The sequence below is a fragment of the Hyla sarda genome, chromosome 8 (assembly GCF_029499605.1).
Source record: "Hyla sarda isolate aHylSar1 chromosome 8, aHylSar1.hap1, whole genome shotgun sequence".
NCBI classification, from domain to species: domain Eukaryota; kingdom Metazoa; phylum Chordata; class Amphibia; order Anura; family Hylidae; genus Hyla; species Hyla sarda.
In genome coordinates this window covers 47257298-47273184 of record NC_079196.1, presented here as the reverse complement: position 1 = coordinate 47273184, position 15887 = coordinate 47257298, and the positions used below count along the sequence as shown (strand labels likewise).

Genomic DNA, 15887 nt, shown 5'->3' with positions numbered 1-15887 from the left:
CTTGGAAATTCCGTCCTGTTGTTTTCAATGGGATTCTTCTGCACTGTGCACTCAGCAGAGTTTCTGCGGTGGAATCCTCTGCTGCAGAATTTCCGATCTCAGCCTCCAATAAATGAATTGACTTGCCATTTCTTTCTGTGGAATCCGCTTGGAAATACATTGACATCTGTAGAAATGACTCGTTTCCGAGCGGTACTAGCGCCGGCATGTTCTGCCGGCAACTGCAGTCTGTGGATTGTCCGCCCGGAAATGTTCCAGATGGACATTCCGCCGTGTGGATGTAGCCTTATGATTCATTGTATGAAAGTTCCATTTTACATGCCTTTCTGTAGGCCTGATTATTTCATTATTATTATTATTATTATTATTATTATTATTATTTTATTTTTTATTTTATTTAAACATTAATACATATTTTTTTTTTAAATATAACAATTTTAACCCCTTACCGACCCCTTGTGTGTGGTATTACAACTTGTCCCCATTCACTTCGATGAAACTGAGCTGCAATACCACACACAACATGAGGACAGGTGTGGTGCCGTGTTTTTTATTTTTTGTATTCCTGGACAACAACTTTTTAGGGTGTATTCACACACGCACTAAATCCATAATTGTGGATCAGCACTTGTAAATTGCCTTTTAAAATCCGCAGTTGCTGATTTTACAACTTCGAATCACATAGATGCTAGTATAAAATAAATGACTGTATGACTAGTGATGGTGAGTGTGCATGATATAAGCCCCAAAAAAGTCAATTTTTATTGTGTAATCACACGTACAGTATCCTGCGGATTTTTTTACTTTAGATTTCAATGTAAACTAGATAACTGAACACAACATCAAATCTGCAGCTTCAAATGCTGCGCATCAAATATGTGCAGGATACTGTATGTGTGAATAGACCCTTTAAAGGGATACTCCACTGCCCCAGCATTCTGGACATTTTGTGACGTCATGCCACGCCCCCTCAATGTAAGTTGAGTGCTCGGGCAGTGGAGTACCCCTTTAAGGAACAAAAAGGGTCAGATGGACTTCAGTCAAAAGTAGGGACTGTCCTTCCGATAGAGGTACCCTTGGGAGGTTTGCTTGTGTTTGGGCTATGCAGTTTATCCCTTATCATATGTATAGTGCTCTGAAACCAAGCATGCTGTATAGATAAATGATAGTACATTTTGGTACATTTTGACTGTTTTATTGAAAGAAATAGGTCGTATTACACTGGCACCATGCCCTCTTATCTCTTCACCACTGAGCGCATGTTTCCTTTGCTTTGATGCACTTCACTAGCAATAAAATGTCCTCAAAGGAAACAAATTATCCATGAATACGGGCAGCACTAAAGAAGCAGCAGATGAAGCCAAAGAATTTGTTTTAGGGAACATTAAAATAACCGCGACTGAAATATTTTTTTCTTATAATGTGAATGTCCCCACACCCGCATTCACGGTTCTGATGTGTGCTACTATATGTGGGCAACTTGTTATTAGCGAGGACAGTCCTAAAGCTCTCAAGCTCTCTTAGCATCGTAATGGAGCCATGACCGAAAAATACATTTTCAAACTTCAAGTTTATGGCAAATCCTAATGGAACCCATTGACTTATAATGGGGCCATAAGTTTTCTATGGCGGTTTTGCTATTTTTAAAAAAACTATTTTATGACCAGAATATCGACACAGGCTGCGTTATTTCTGTAAAAAAAAAAAAACATTCTGTGGGACAGTAATGAACACTTATAGGTAACAACTTATGGTGCGGCGCTCGCTACTACTTTGTGTTTTTTTTATTTTTTATTTTAACATCATAATAACTATGCAATACTAGGTTATAAATACTGCACCTTTCAGAATGTGTATCTGTAGATCAGTGTCTTCAAACCAGTGTGCCAACAGCTGTTGTACAACTACAACTCCCAGCATGCCCGGACGGACAACTTTAGTCTTGGCACTTTTTTCTTTGGCGTTCCCCTGCGTTTTTATCATGACAAGTTCTGTGAGTCTTTCATCATGTGACTCAGGGATTTCTATTGAACAAATGGAGGAAAAAAACACCAGTGCTAAACCACATGGTATTTTTGTGGTGATTTTTTTGCTCCTGTAGCCATAGTCTCATCATGTTGCAATTTTGAAAAACTGCCATGAAATCTAAAACCACAGAAAAACGCCTCAGATTAGGGAAAAAATGCCATTTGTATTTGGTTTTCTCATAAAACCCTTTTGACTTCCAATTCCCATCTGCCTGCTGTGTTCTTTCACCAAAAAGATGCTGTGTGGCATTTGTGGTGTTTTTTGTGGTGTTTTTGCAAAAAAATAAATAAATAAAAAAAGTGGAAACCTAGCCTAATGGTGGTTCTTTCCCTGGAAGGGGCTATCTGGGAAAAGATATCGGTATTGGATGGTTGTCCGTGTAATGTATAAATGGATGGGTCTGCCAGAGCCAGTATCAGTGATTGTTGACCTCTATTGGCCATGGAGGACCCCTCTACAGTGAGACATGCTCATCAATGGACTGTATTTTTGTCATCCAAAATAAATTTGCCCTCCTGTTGGCCATTTTATCCGTGACACTTTGAGTTTTTGGTAGTTTAGCAGCGGCTTTCACTGCAAATCAACGAAATCTCCAAACCAAAATCCAGATGTTACAATTCAGATTTCTACCATGGTACATGGCCAGGGGGGGGAATTTGCAGTGAAAATCGTCAGCAATTCCGTCAGGATCTACCCCTTTTAACGCTTAGATATGTGTCAATGACGATGGCCTCTTTGTCTTCTCTACTGCATCTCAATTTACTTCATGTCTGGTCCCTAAACAATCTTTAATTTTTTCCAGGTCTGGAACGGTGACTTATCCTTCAAAGTGATGACGCTTTCACAGTAGACCCCCTTTTTTCCCTTCCCCGTCCAAGAAATTTAAAAACAAAAATGACAAACTTTAAGAGGCTGGTGTTGGGCCAGCGCTTTATCCACTGGAAACTCGGTGCAGCTACTATTATTTTTATGGGATTTGTGTTTTTAATTCAAAAAGAGGTTGTTGACCGAGAGATGGACGACCTGACTGGACATGGAGGGTCTCACGTCAAAAAGAAAAAAATGCTGGACATGATGATAGATGCCGTAAATAATCTGAAAGACTCCATGCCAAGAATGCAGATCAACGCACCTGAAAAGCAGCTGAGCACTGATGGTAAAAGGCATTGCCTGCCCGGGTATTACACCGCAGCAGAACTTAAGCCTTTCCTTGAGCGGCCGCCCCTGGACCCTCATGAACCCGGAGCTTCTGGAAAACCATTTAAAATGGAAAAACTCAGCCCCGAGGAAGAGAAAGAAAAAGAAGAAGGAGACAAAAAACATTGTTTTAATGCATTTGCTAGTGATAGGATTTCACTTCATCGGGACCTGGGACCTGACACAAGGCCTCCTGAGTATGTCTTATTTTTACAGAATTTTTTTTGTAGATGTCTGTATATGATCTTTAGGTTAATTGTTAGAGGATTTGTCTCCTTTGGACAATCTGAGGGGATCTCAGCTCCCTTCTGCAAAGAAGTATTTGTCTTAGAGGAGCGCAAAGAGTATCTCTAGCAAGTGATCTGTTTCCCTGCAGCGCCTCTGCAGGAGAAAAAAGGCATTACTGTTTTTTTTTTTTTTTAATTAAAATCAATGTCTTTGTAATGCATGGGTGTACTAGGTCCCAAAGAGCTAGAGACACACTATGTAGCCCCTTCAGGTAATGTTGGGTTCCCTATCAGGGTTCTGCATTTGAAAATATATTTTCGTAAACTATACAGTGTATATAATATTTATCATAAAGGTGACCTTTGAAGATAATAAAAAAGAAAGAATAGTCTGTAGATAAATAGCGAGATTTACACACTGTCTACCATAGTGTTTAAAAGGAATAAAAATACTTAGCTGATTGCATCCAAATACAGCACCACCCCTGTCCTCAGGTTGTTTGTGGTATTACAGCTTGGCTCCATTCACTTCAATGAGACTGAGCTGCAATACCACACACAACCTGAGGACAGGTGTGGTGCTGTTTTTGGAAGAAATCAGCAGTAATCTTTTTAACTCTTTGTGTTTAATGGTTTTCATTATTTACCTCTTTTACCTCTTTAAAGGTGCATTGAACAGAAGTTTAAGCGCTGTCCACCACTGCCCACCACCAGCATCATAATCGTGTTCCATAATGAAGCCTGGTCCACGCTGCTCCGCACAGTGTACAGCGTCATGTACACATCCCCGGCCATTCTCCTGAAGGAGATTATTATGGTGGACGATGCCAGTACAGATGGTAAGCTGGAAAGAGTGGTGGCTCAAGGGGATGTGTGTGTTTGACTAATACCAGACATTTTTTTTTTTTATTATTCTTAGTACCATGTAAATTTAAGGGACCTCTTTGAAGTGAGCATCCACCCTTCAAACGCCATTTTGTTTTATGTAAAAAGATTTAACATTCTGTGTTGGTTGTATCTTTAAAGCAGCCAGAGCTCTATGTTTATGATATGTGGGACAAAGACCCTGACCTAGACATAAGCTCTATTCACACTACAGAATTCTCAGGTTAAGAAAATTCCACTCAGAAATTCTGGTGCAGCAGCCTCCACATGTTTTTAATAGTATTCTGCTGCACTGTGCCCACTGCTAAATTTTCAATTCCTCTGAAAGAATGAGACTATATTCACCCTACGGAATCCCCACCTGGAGATATTCCGGGCAGAGATTCTGTCTGCAGTGGGCACCAATGAAATTCATTGGAGCTAGGACCTGTGTTGTCACTATTAACCACATTGCAGTTCATGCTGTTCCGTCTTAAAGGGGTACTCAGGTGGAAAATCAAATTTTTTTTTTTTTTTAATTAAGTGGTGCCAAAAAGTTATACAGATTTGTAAATTACTTCTATTTAAAAATCTTAATCCTTCCATTACTTAGCTGCTGTATGCTCCAGAGGAAGTTGTGTAGTTATTTTCTGTCTGACCACAGTCTGCTCTCTGCTGCCACCCCTGTCCATATCAGGAACTGTCCAGAGCAGGAACAAAACCCCACAGAAAACAGTTCCTGACATGGACAGAGGTGTCAGCAGAGAGCACTTTTATCAGACAGAAAAGAACTACTCAACTTCCGGTGGAGCATACAACAGCTGATAAGTACTGGCAGGATAAAAACATTTTTTTTAGAGAAGTAATGAATGATCATGTTCATGAGTTCAGAGTTTGTGTGCAGCAGAATCCTATTGAAAACAATCGGAGGCTGCAGCACCGGATTTTCCTAACGAAATTTCTTCGCTTTGAAATTACGTTGTGTGAATGTAACCTGAACATTTTCATCCGCTCGTAAATGCATTGCCGTCAATGATGACGATGCATATCTGATGGGTTACGCAGGGCCTGCCCGGATAGAGATTCCGTAGTGTGAACGTAGCCTCAGTCTATGCTCACATGGCGGAATCTGGCGGACAAATTCTGCAATTTTATTGCAGTCCCACTGTTTTCAATTGGAGGCTGCAGCACTATGCACACGGTGGAATTTCCACAGAAACTCTGATTTTGACCTCCGTAAACAATTCTTTCTGCAGAATCCACTGAGAAATGAATTGCTGTCTATGGGGAAAGCGCACTCCTGAATGCCAGCCCGCTGTCTGCAGAATGTCTGCCCTTAAATTTCCAGAAGATCATTACGCTGTATGAACATAGCCTTAAAGTTAAATAATAATCTAGTTACCTGAAATTTAGGTCACTGCATACAGTTTACGTCATATATATTTCACAAAGTAATGACTCAGTATGCAGGAAGATCCCCGGCTCCCACTAGTGGTGGTTGCAGGCATCAAGAGTTATGCCATTTAGCTATGCCTATGAAGGTGATTTGAAGGTCTATATAAGAAAATTAAGCTCTTACTGCTGTGAAATGCTAAGAAATTAACCGCACAGAATTTTGCCTAAAAAATTATATGGAGTTTACAGATAGAGATCTGCAGTCCGCTGATCATGTGCTTTAATGCATCAGAAGTCAATGGTATTTACAGGCAGTGCGGAACATCTTCCTTTTGATTAATATCCTTTTTTTATTGTACAGTGTTCTTGGATGCTATTCTTCTGTTTTAACTCTGAATAACATCAGCAGGAAAGGTGTCAGCCATAGCTGGAGGGTTCAGTGTTTTCTCCAGAATTTCAGCATTTTAATGCTTCTTTTAGGTAATAGGAGAACTACAGTTGTGTTGTGGTCTTGTGGTAGCGGGGTCAGATGCAGGGCAGATGGAATTACCCTAGGGTCAGATGGCATTAACCTCTTATATTCGTGATGCCAGGGTGTGGTTTATCCTTGATACTACCCGAAGGTATACCGCTGGATCCTGGGCTAGGCACGGGGGCAATAATGACTGACGCCAAATTACGGACAATGGTAGCTTTACTGAGGGTAGACAGATGGTAAAGTCTATACAGTTCAGCCAGGACCCACTGAGGTGACCAGTGACTCAGAGACCTTAAGGACTTGTAGTAGGACTGGACAATTTAATGCAGGCCACACTGAATTGCCTGTTGCTGACAGGGACTGACTTGACTTGATTGATGACTGACCAAGCTATGACTGTGGTTACTTGTAAATTACTTGTGGCTGCAGACTGGACTTGAGGATTCCTATCACTCTGGACACTCTCTAGGACTTCACGACCTCAGCAAAGACTTGTAAGGAAAGAGAGAAGCTAGCTCCACCCAGGGCTTATATAGGGGAAACTAGCAGGGAGCCCATAGGTCACCCCTGGGATCACCTGGTCACTGGTACCTCCTGGGTAATAATCACATGACAAGTCACATGGTAAACAGTCTTAAAGTGACAACGCTTTCTGAATACATTACATATTTACATGGGGGGACTGATGCAAAGGAGGCCCAGGGGACACTGTAGGGAGGCTGCTTGACAGGGCAGCAAGGGTACGGGGTAACACCTCCCGTACTGGGCCACCACAGTCTCGCCAGCTATCTTAGGATTCATGCTGTAAAACTTGTCACTTCTGAGCATAAATTTTCAGCTTATGTAACCTAGGCATTATGCACATCTGTATAGTAGTATTTCCCAACCAGCGTGCCTCCAGCTGTTGCAAAACAACAACTCTCAGCTTGCCCGGACAGCCGTTGGCTGTCTGGGCATGCTGGGAGTTGTAGTTTTGCAACAGCTGGAGGCACGCTGATTGGGAAACACTGCTCTATATAGTCTATTCTGAGAACTGCTGCTAGTGCAGTGTCAGTGTATAATACATGTTCTTATAGGGTGCACTAGTGTACAATGCTCTGATATAAATATAATGCTATTCAGGGAATTCAAGGTGCATGTCCCCCATGTTTCCTGGTGTCATCCACAATATCCTCCCATTGCCTGTCAGAATGCTCCCCTGTGTCATCTGCATTCTGCTGCTCTATTGCCTAACAAAATTCACCCTAGTGTCGATCATGTTGTATTTCACCTATTGGCTCACAGAATTGTCAGCCATACTCTGCTCCCCATCTCCCGCCAGAATGCACTTTAGTTCCTAGCACAGGCACAATACATAATTCCTGCGCTTTCCTGGACACTTCTTCTATCACTTGTACAGTAGCACATAACAGGGCAGAAAAAAAGTTCCGCTCATGTTTATGTATTTATAACTATTGATTTACAGGCATGACCGTAGGGAAACCCTGTGACATGTATCGTATATAGACTATATCTAGATAACAAATTTATTTTTACCAGGTGCCACCCAGCTTTTCCAGTCTTTTAAAGCCTAAGCAGTAATAGGGTGCTTATCCTCCCTGCACTGCTCACTGTAGCAGCACTGCCATACTCCCTCCCTACCCCACACTCATGTCTTCTCCTCTCTCCCCCCTCACTCTTCTCTCGGTCCACAATAAATCTTCTCTCCCCTCTCCCTGCCCCCACACTAAATATTCTCTGCACCTGCCTGCTGGACAGTTAAATCATACTTTACCATGATGTTGATCTGTCACTTGGATTTTTTAAACTCCCGGGCAATCTTTGCAGCCTGAGAGTAGCGCGATCAGAGGATGTATAGGAAAATCCATGCAGGTTGTCTCAATACAGACCATTTTGGCAGCCTGAGAGTAAAACAGAGGAGCTTGGACAGTTAAATAATACTTTACCACGACATTGGTGCTTAAAACTTTCAATCTCCACAGCTAAAGAGTAACGCGATCAGGACATGTACTGGAAGCCCCATAGACTTTCTGTCTTGGCTTCACTGTTTTACTCTCGGGCTGCAGAGACTGTTGACATTGGGACATCTCCAAACGCTACTATATCTTTATTTGACATAAGATACATGTACTAAGTTTAATTGAAACATCTTCAGCCATTCAGAAGTTATGCTGGACCGTACATATACAAAATTATACTGTAAACACCTACAATAAATAAATATTATATATATATATATATATATATATATATATTATGTATGTATATAGATAGATATAAAACTGAGAACTGAAAACAATGAAGACATCTTTAAGTCTTTTTTTTTTTTCCTCTCTACTCTCAGAATATTTAAAGGATAAACTTGACGAGTATGTGAAACCATTTCAGATTGTGAAGGTGCTCAGACAGAAGGAAAGAAAAGGACTCATCTCCGCACGTTTGCTTGGGGCCTCGGTAGCAACAGGAGAAACCTTGACTTTTCTAGATGCTCATTGTAAGTAACAGAGGTTACTAAATTTAGTAAACAAGATCATGTACCCATCCTAATTGTAAACTATTGACGAGGAACTTTCAAAATGGTAATGTGTGAAAATAGCCGTAGTTGCTTGGAATTTTTAACCATATCTGTTTCAGCCGTATGAAAGTACACTTTCTATGCACAGAGTTCCTGGTGGGTTTTATGCACAAGCAGAGCCGCAGTGGTAAGCACAGGGGGAACAGGCAGGAAGGGAGCTGTACAGTGAGATACACGTGTGAGATACACAGACATATGATATAATGCTCCGAAGTGTTTCAAACCCCTTTTAGTTCTTGATCACCACTTATTTGTTTATATATTAAATGAAACTTAAATATTTAATATAAAAAGTTTTTTATTTCCCTTTTTTCACCCTTTAACTGTCTTTTCACACGTACAGTATCCTGCACATATTTAATGCTGCAGATTTAAGGTTGTGTTTAATCAATTAGTTTGCTTGACATCTGCAGAATAAAATCTACAGCTTCAAATCCTGTGCAAGAAATATTCACAGGATACTGTACATGTCAAAAAAGCTAAACGGGTATTCCAGCGTCATCATTTTAATTTGCTGCTACAAAGAGAGAATTGGCCGCACATCCACATATTATAATTTGACCTATTGCTTCTTAGCAAAATGTCAACAACTTACATCAGGTAGTTAGTTTACTTTTTAATCTAACTGTATAAGCCACTTGTCACTTCACAGCCACCTGATTCTAGTAGGTCCCTAGCTTATATGATGTGTTGCTGGCTAGTGACCGTCACAACACCAGAGCCCATATGGAGCGCGTGCCCAATGATCAGACAGCCCCACTGCTGCCAGACCTAAGCCTCTGTCTCTGGCAGTAGCGGCACACCCAGCGCCCCAGAAGTAACAACTGCAACATGGCGCCTCACCAATGTGAACAGATTAGTAAGATTACCATTCCATGTGCTCTCGGCAGCAGATTGGGAGAAGCTACTTGATAACCCTAATGCCGTCTCCTGCTAATTACAAACAGGGATAGATCTGTTCACACTGGCGTGGTGCCATGTTTTAACTGGTGTTGCTACGGTACTGTCTCTGTAGGATGGCGAGACCTAGAGCCAGGGGGCTAGTTCTTGCAGTAGTGGGGCTCCCAGACCACTGGGTCAATCCCTTTATGGACACTGGCATTGTGGACAATGACAGCAGGTATAAGACGTCTATAGAGCGAGCATACTCCACTAAGGACACCATGATGTAAGGGTTCGTTATGCAGTGTTATAGGGTTAACTTAATTAAAAAACAAAAACAAACCTATAAGTTCCTATGCTCCTTCTAGTGGTGCTTCAGGCAGTCTGCATGTTATCTATAAGCCTTTATCTATGCAGAGGATATGCAGCTGTTACTAGAGATGAGCGAACTTACAGTCAATTTGATTCGTCACGAACTTCTCGGCTCGGCAGTTGATGACTTATCCTGCATAAATTAGTTCAGCTTTCAGGTGCTCCGGTGGGCTGGAAAAGGTGGATACAGTCCTAGAAAAGAGTCTCCTAGGACTATATCCACCTTTTCCAGCCCACGGGAGCACCTGAAAGCTGAACTAATTTATGCAGGATAAGTCATCAACTGCCGAGCCGAGAAGTTCGTGACGACTCGAATTTACTGTAAGTTCGCTTATCTCTAGCTGTTACCCTTAAAAGATTTGTAAAAAAAAACAATATATTTCCTATGATAAAAACGAGGAAGATAGTAGGTGAAGATAGACTTAAAGCTTGGAAGAAGCAGTGTCCCTTCCCCTGCTAAGCCACTTACCCACCCCCTACTCTTAACCCTGTAATGGTCTGTATTTATATTTTATTGCCACCAGTTACTAGTGGTCTGTTCTTTTGAACATCAGAATTTTCTTTGTCTCCCATAAAACCAACTCGGGAATTTTATTGCAGAGAACGTGTAATCTAAGGCTCAACATCTCCATTTAAAGCTCATAACAGGACATATTGAAATACAAGAAGCTAATGATAGGTGTAAACCAAGCGCTGGGCACCTAAAATAGAACAGACTGGAGAACAGCTGGCCTCTACAAAGTAAAAAAAATAAATACACTCACATGTCCTATACTAATGCTCCTGTACCTTATTAGGTGAATGTTACTATGGTTGGATGGAGACGTTGTTGGCCAGAATTGCTGAGAATTACACCGCTGTCGTCAGCCCAGATATTGTCACCATTGACCTCAACACATTCGAGTTTGCCAGCCCATCACCGTACGGACACAATCGCAACCGAGGAAACTTTGATTGGTCCTTGGGCTTTGGATGGGAGAATGTCCCGAGTTTGGAGAACAAGAAAAGGAAAGATGAGACCTACCCGATAAAGTAAGTTGGCTATGAAACTCTATACCAGTGGTCTTCAACCTGCGGACCGCCAGATGTTGCAAAACTACAACTCCCAGCATGCCCGGACAGCCGTTGGCTGTCCGGGCAGGCTGGGAGTTGTAGTTTTGCAACATCTGGAGGTCCGCAGGTTGGAGACCACTGCTCTATAATACAATGTGCTCTATAATACTTTACTAATGGACTAAAGGTTCTGGAATGATTCTCTTCTGTCAGGTTACTAAAAATTTTTACCCAAATCTGAGAAAACTTTAAGGCAGGGTTTCCCATCCTGTGGCTCTCCAGCTGTTGCAATACGCAATACTACAACTTCCAGCAGGCTATAACTGCATCACGATGGGAGTTGTAGTTTTGCTACAGCTGGAGAGCCACAGGTTAGGAAACACTGTTATTTTAAGAGATATTGTAAATGCTAACGTACTATGAGTGTAATGTATGAACAGTCACCCTATTGGGGGGGGGGGGGGGTGCAAATAAATAAATACCACGTATGCATCTGCAATGTTAGAGAGTTGATTCTTAACATAATTGCATATGTTTATTTATAATAAGCATCACCGTGTTTGCTCCATTACACGACTTTATTGGTGAGAAACTACAGAAGCCATCAGTCTAATGTGAATTATTTACTGCATGCAGCATATTTTTTCTGTAAGTATTCCTGAAGTTAACTGAATGTTATTCCCTTCCTTTGTGGATCTGTCAGTATTATAATGCCATTGAATTTAATAAGTTGGTTTAATGATAGGCCCCATTTACACTGCCGTTGCACCCCGACAAGAACAGCCGTCAAACTTTCTTTTTATTTTTTATGTTTATTTTTTATTTTTATTTTGACGGCCGTCATTTTGACAGGGTGCAACGGGCAACAGCGGGTCCTGATGGACCCCATTATAGTCAATGGGGTCCGTCGGGAGCTGCTGTTTTTCAGCAGGAGTAGCGGGAGAAAAAGACGGCACAAGCAGTATATATATATTTTTTTCTCCCGCTATTCTCCCACGGCTGCCGTTGCACAACCATACAAATGTGTGTATTTGTACTACAGTTTGCTCTGTACTATGAGCCTGATCCATATGCAGTGGGTGCTGGTTGTATAATAAAGCTGACCTCTATGGCAGTTTCACTTCATAAATGCCATGATCAATAGTAACCTTGACCTATAGGTGGATAGACGGGGGAGTCCAGTTGCCTTGTCGTGGCAACTAGGGCTTAGTAAAGGCCTTCAGGCCTGCCATGATAGTACTCCTATTACTATTAGCAGGTGTCTGAAAATAGGGGTATGTTGGGCACCCTGCTGGGACTTGTAGTCCTGTTCAGGATTTTTAATCCAGGGGGGTGCTCAGCTTCAGGACCAGACCCACCGTCCAAAATCTTGATATGAATACAAGGAGGAAGCGGCACTCCAAGTCCAGTTACGGAAAGTGTGCTCTATTGTGGAGCCGAAACGTAGCTTTCTGTAACTGATGGGTGAATAAAACACACTTTCCTTTTGGGGCTGCTTATCCACCATCTGGACTATCCTGCATTGACTCCTTTTTATCAATTTTTCTCTTCTGTCCACACCCAGGGAGATTAGCTACAGTGTCATCGGTTTCAAACTTCTTGATAGTGTTGCTCACTGTGGATAAAGGCAAATCCAGATCTGTCTGTCACTCTCTCTCTCTCTCTGTCTATCTCTGTCTGTCTGTCTCTGTCTCTCTATCTGTGTGTGTGTGTGTGTGTATATATATATATATATATATGTGTATGTATATATATATATATATATATATATGTGTATGTAGATATATATATATATGTAGATAGATAGATATTATACAAATCCCTCAAATCTATATTATAAATAATAAAATTAAATATATATGTGTGTGTATATATATATTTAATTTTATTATTTATAATATAGATTTGAGGGATTTCTCCAGCTGTTTTATAGTGATATTGTAATATTCCCTTTGTTGCCCATAGCAACCAACGACAGCTCCACTTTGATTTCTCATGTTGTGCTGGTAAAATAAAAGCTGAGCTGTGATTGGTTGTTATGGGTAACAAAAATATTCTTATTTCCTCACTGAATTCTCACAGTGGACCCGCACCATTTGCAATGCTATGGAATCGGCACTTATGTTTGCAGTAGTTTTGTTTGGACATAAGCACCGTCCCAAGAAAGAATGAACTTCTCGGGCAGACTCTGCTGACAGATTGGAGATGTTCAGTCTTCTGGCGGAATCAAATTCCTTGTTTGAAGTTCCGCTACGGAACTTACTATACGTGAACTAAGCACCAGGATCCCATTGAGGTCAAGGGGAGGCTGCTGCATGTGGAATCTTCATAATGTTAACTGGGCCTAAGGCCGCTCAATAAATCTACCCCATGGATTAAGAAGTGATCAAAACGTCATATAGAAACAGAAATGTTATCAATAAAAACTGTGATGTTAACCTGTGACAGAATGTAAAAACTAGCCTGAACCCAGCCAAATAAAGGAGCCTGTCCCGGTATTACATTCCTTGTGGATCAGGCAGCACATAACTGATAACAGGTTCCCCTGAATGCATCAGAACAGATAATAGGCATATAGACTGTAATACTTATAGTTTTTTTTTTGATGAGCGAGTAGGCTGGTTCCCGCTATTATAGACGTGATTTATATGGTGGTTATGTTCTTTCCTCCTCTTTGACAATGATTACTGGAGATTCCCAGCCTGAAGGATGTGGTCACGGGATTATACAGGCTTTACTGATTGTAGACTCTGATGTGTTAGAAATCCCTGGCATCAGTCTGTCCCATTCCACATCTTTCAGAGAAAAGAATTTTATCTTAAAGGGGTACTCCAGAGGGAAAAAAAAAAATCCAAATCAACTGGTGGCAGAAAGTTTATACAGATTAGTAAATGACGTCAATTTAAAAATCTTATCAGCTGCTGTATGCTCCAGAGGAAGTTACATACTTAGTACGGTCGAAAAAAGACATACGTCCATCAAGTTCAACCAGGGAATTGAAGGGTAGGGGTGTGGTGGGATATTGGGGAAGGGATGGGATTTTATATTTCTGCATAAGCATTAATGTTATTTTGTTCCAGGAATGTATCTAATCCTGTTTTAAAGCTGTTAATTGTTCCTGCTGTGACTAGTTCCTGAGGTAGACTGTTCCATAAATTCCCAGTCCTCACGGTAAAGAAGGCGTGCCGCCCCTTTAGACTAAACCTTTTCTTCTCCAGACGGAAGGAGTGCCCCCTCGTCCTTTGGGGGGGGGGGGGGGGTTTAACCTGGAACAGTATTTCTCCATATGTTTTCTATGGGCCATTTATATACTTATATACGTTTATCATATCCCCCCCCCTTAAACGTCTCTTCTCAAGACTAAACAATTGTAACTCCTTTAATCGCTCCTCATAGCTAAGATGTTCCATGCCCCATATTAGTTTAGTCGCGCGTCTCTGCACCCTTTCCTGCAACGCAGTGTCCCTTTTATGGACAGGTGCCCAAAACTGAACAGCATATTCCAGGTGAGGCCGTACCAATGCTTTATAAAGGGGGAGTATTATGTCCCTGTCCCTCGAGTCCATGCCTCTTTTGATACATGACAATATCCTGCTGGCTTTGGAAGCAGCTGCCTGACATTGCATGCTATTCTGTAGTCTGTGATCTACAAGTACACCCAGATCCTTCTCTACCAGTGACTCTGACAGTTTAAGTTGTATGGTTATTTTCAGTCTGACCACAGTGCTCTCTGCTGCCACCTCTGTCCATGTCAGGAACTGTCCAGAGCAGGAGAGGTTTGCTATGGGGATTTGCTCCTGCTCTGGACAGTTTCTGACACGGACAGAGGTGGCAGCATAGTACACTCTGGTCAGACTGAAAAAAAACTACACAACTTCATCTGGAGCATACAACAGCTGGTAAGTACTGGAAGGATTAAGATTTTTAAATAGAAGTAATTTACAAATCTGTATAACTTTCTGGCACCAGTTTATTTGGAAAAAAATGTTTTTCCTCCGGAATACCTCTTTAAGGGACCTTTTTATGTTTAAAAAAATAAGGCACTGCAAAGAAAAACATGCATGGGTCAGGGATTATCCTCTCCAGTTCGGAAAGTTCTTCCAGTTTACTCTGGTTCAGAAATTATTATGGTGCTAGAAGAATCTGTGGATTTTAGTAGCAGAATATCAGGACATGGTGGGAGTTGTAGTTTCCCAACAGTTGCTGACCAATGCTTGCCCTATTCAAAGCTGAAAGTTTAAAGGGGTTTAATGAAAACGATTGGTTTGCCTTCTCTCCAGGAAGAGCACCACACTTGTCCATTGGCTGGTATTGTAGTCCAATTCGATTGAAGTTAGGCTCTGTTTGCATCAGCCTTAAAGGGGTACTCCACTGCACACATCTTATCCCCTATCCAAAGGATCTCCGGGCCGGCAGCTGTGGCGTCCGGAAGATAGAAGTTTGCAGCTTCCGCATTCGTGACATCACACTACGCCCCCTCCATTGAAGTCTATGGGTGGTGGTGTGACGGCCTGCAGCGCCAGTCGTCTAACATCTTATCCCCTATGATTTGGGGGGGGGGGGCGTGTATGACCTCTGCCCCCCCCCCGCCATCTCCCTACTGCATGGAGTGTTGGTTCGGCATACGCTCCATTCATTCTCTATAGGAGTGCCAGAGATACCTAAGAGCTGTACTTGGATATCTCCAGCGCCTGCATAGAGAATGGATGGAACAGGTGCCTACCAACATGCCAGGTGCGGGGAGATTCTGTGCCCCGTTCTAGGGATCGCGGGGGTCCCAGAGGTCAGATTCCCCCCTTCAGACACTTAAAAGTTT

General features: G+C 41.8%; 1 protein-coding gene across 3 annotated transcripts in view; it reads left to right on the top strand.

Moving 5' to 3' along the window:
* Nucleotides 1-15887, top strand: part of GALNT3 (polypeptide N-acetylgalactosaminyltransferase 3) — a 57588-nt gene that overhangs the window by 19908 nt on the left and 21793 nt on the right. For 2 of the 3 annotated variants that reach the window (XM_056535123.1, XM_056535124.1), the window contains exons 2-5: nt 2831-3422; nt 4119-4291; nt 8534-8683; nt 10816-11050. In XM_056535123.1, the coding sequence (XP_056391098.1) occupies nt 2923-3422; nt 4119-4291; nt 8534-8683; nt 10816-11050 (1058 nt within the window). In that variant the 5' untranslated portion in view covers nt 2831-2922. The remainder of the gene's footprint in view (nt 1-2830; nt 3423-4118; nt 4292-8533; nt 8684-10815; nt 11051-15887) is intronic. The other variant, XM_056535125.1, reaches the window with a different exon arrangement.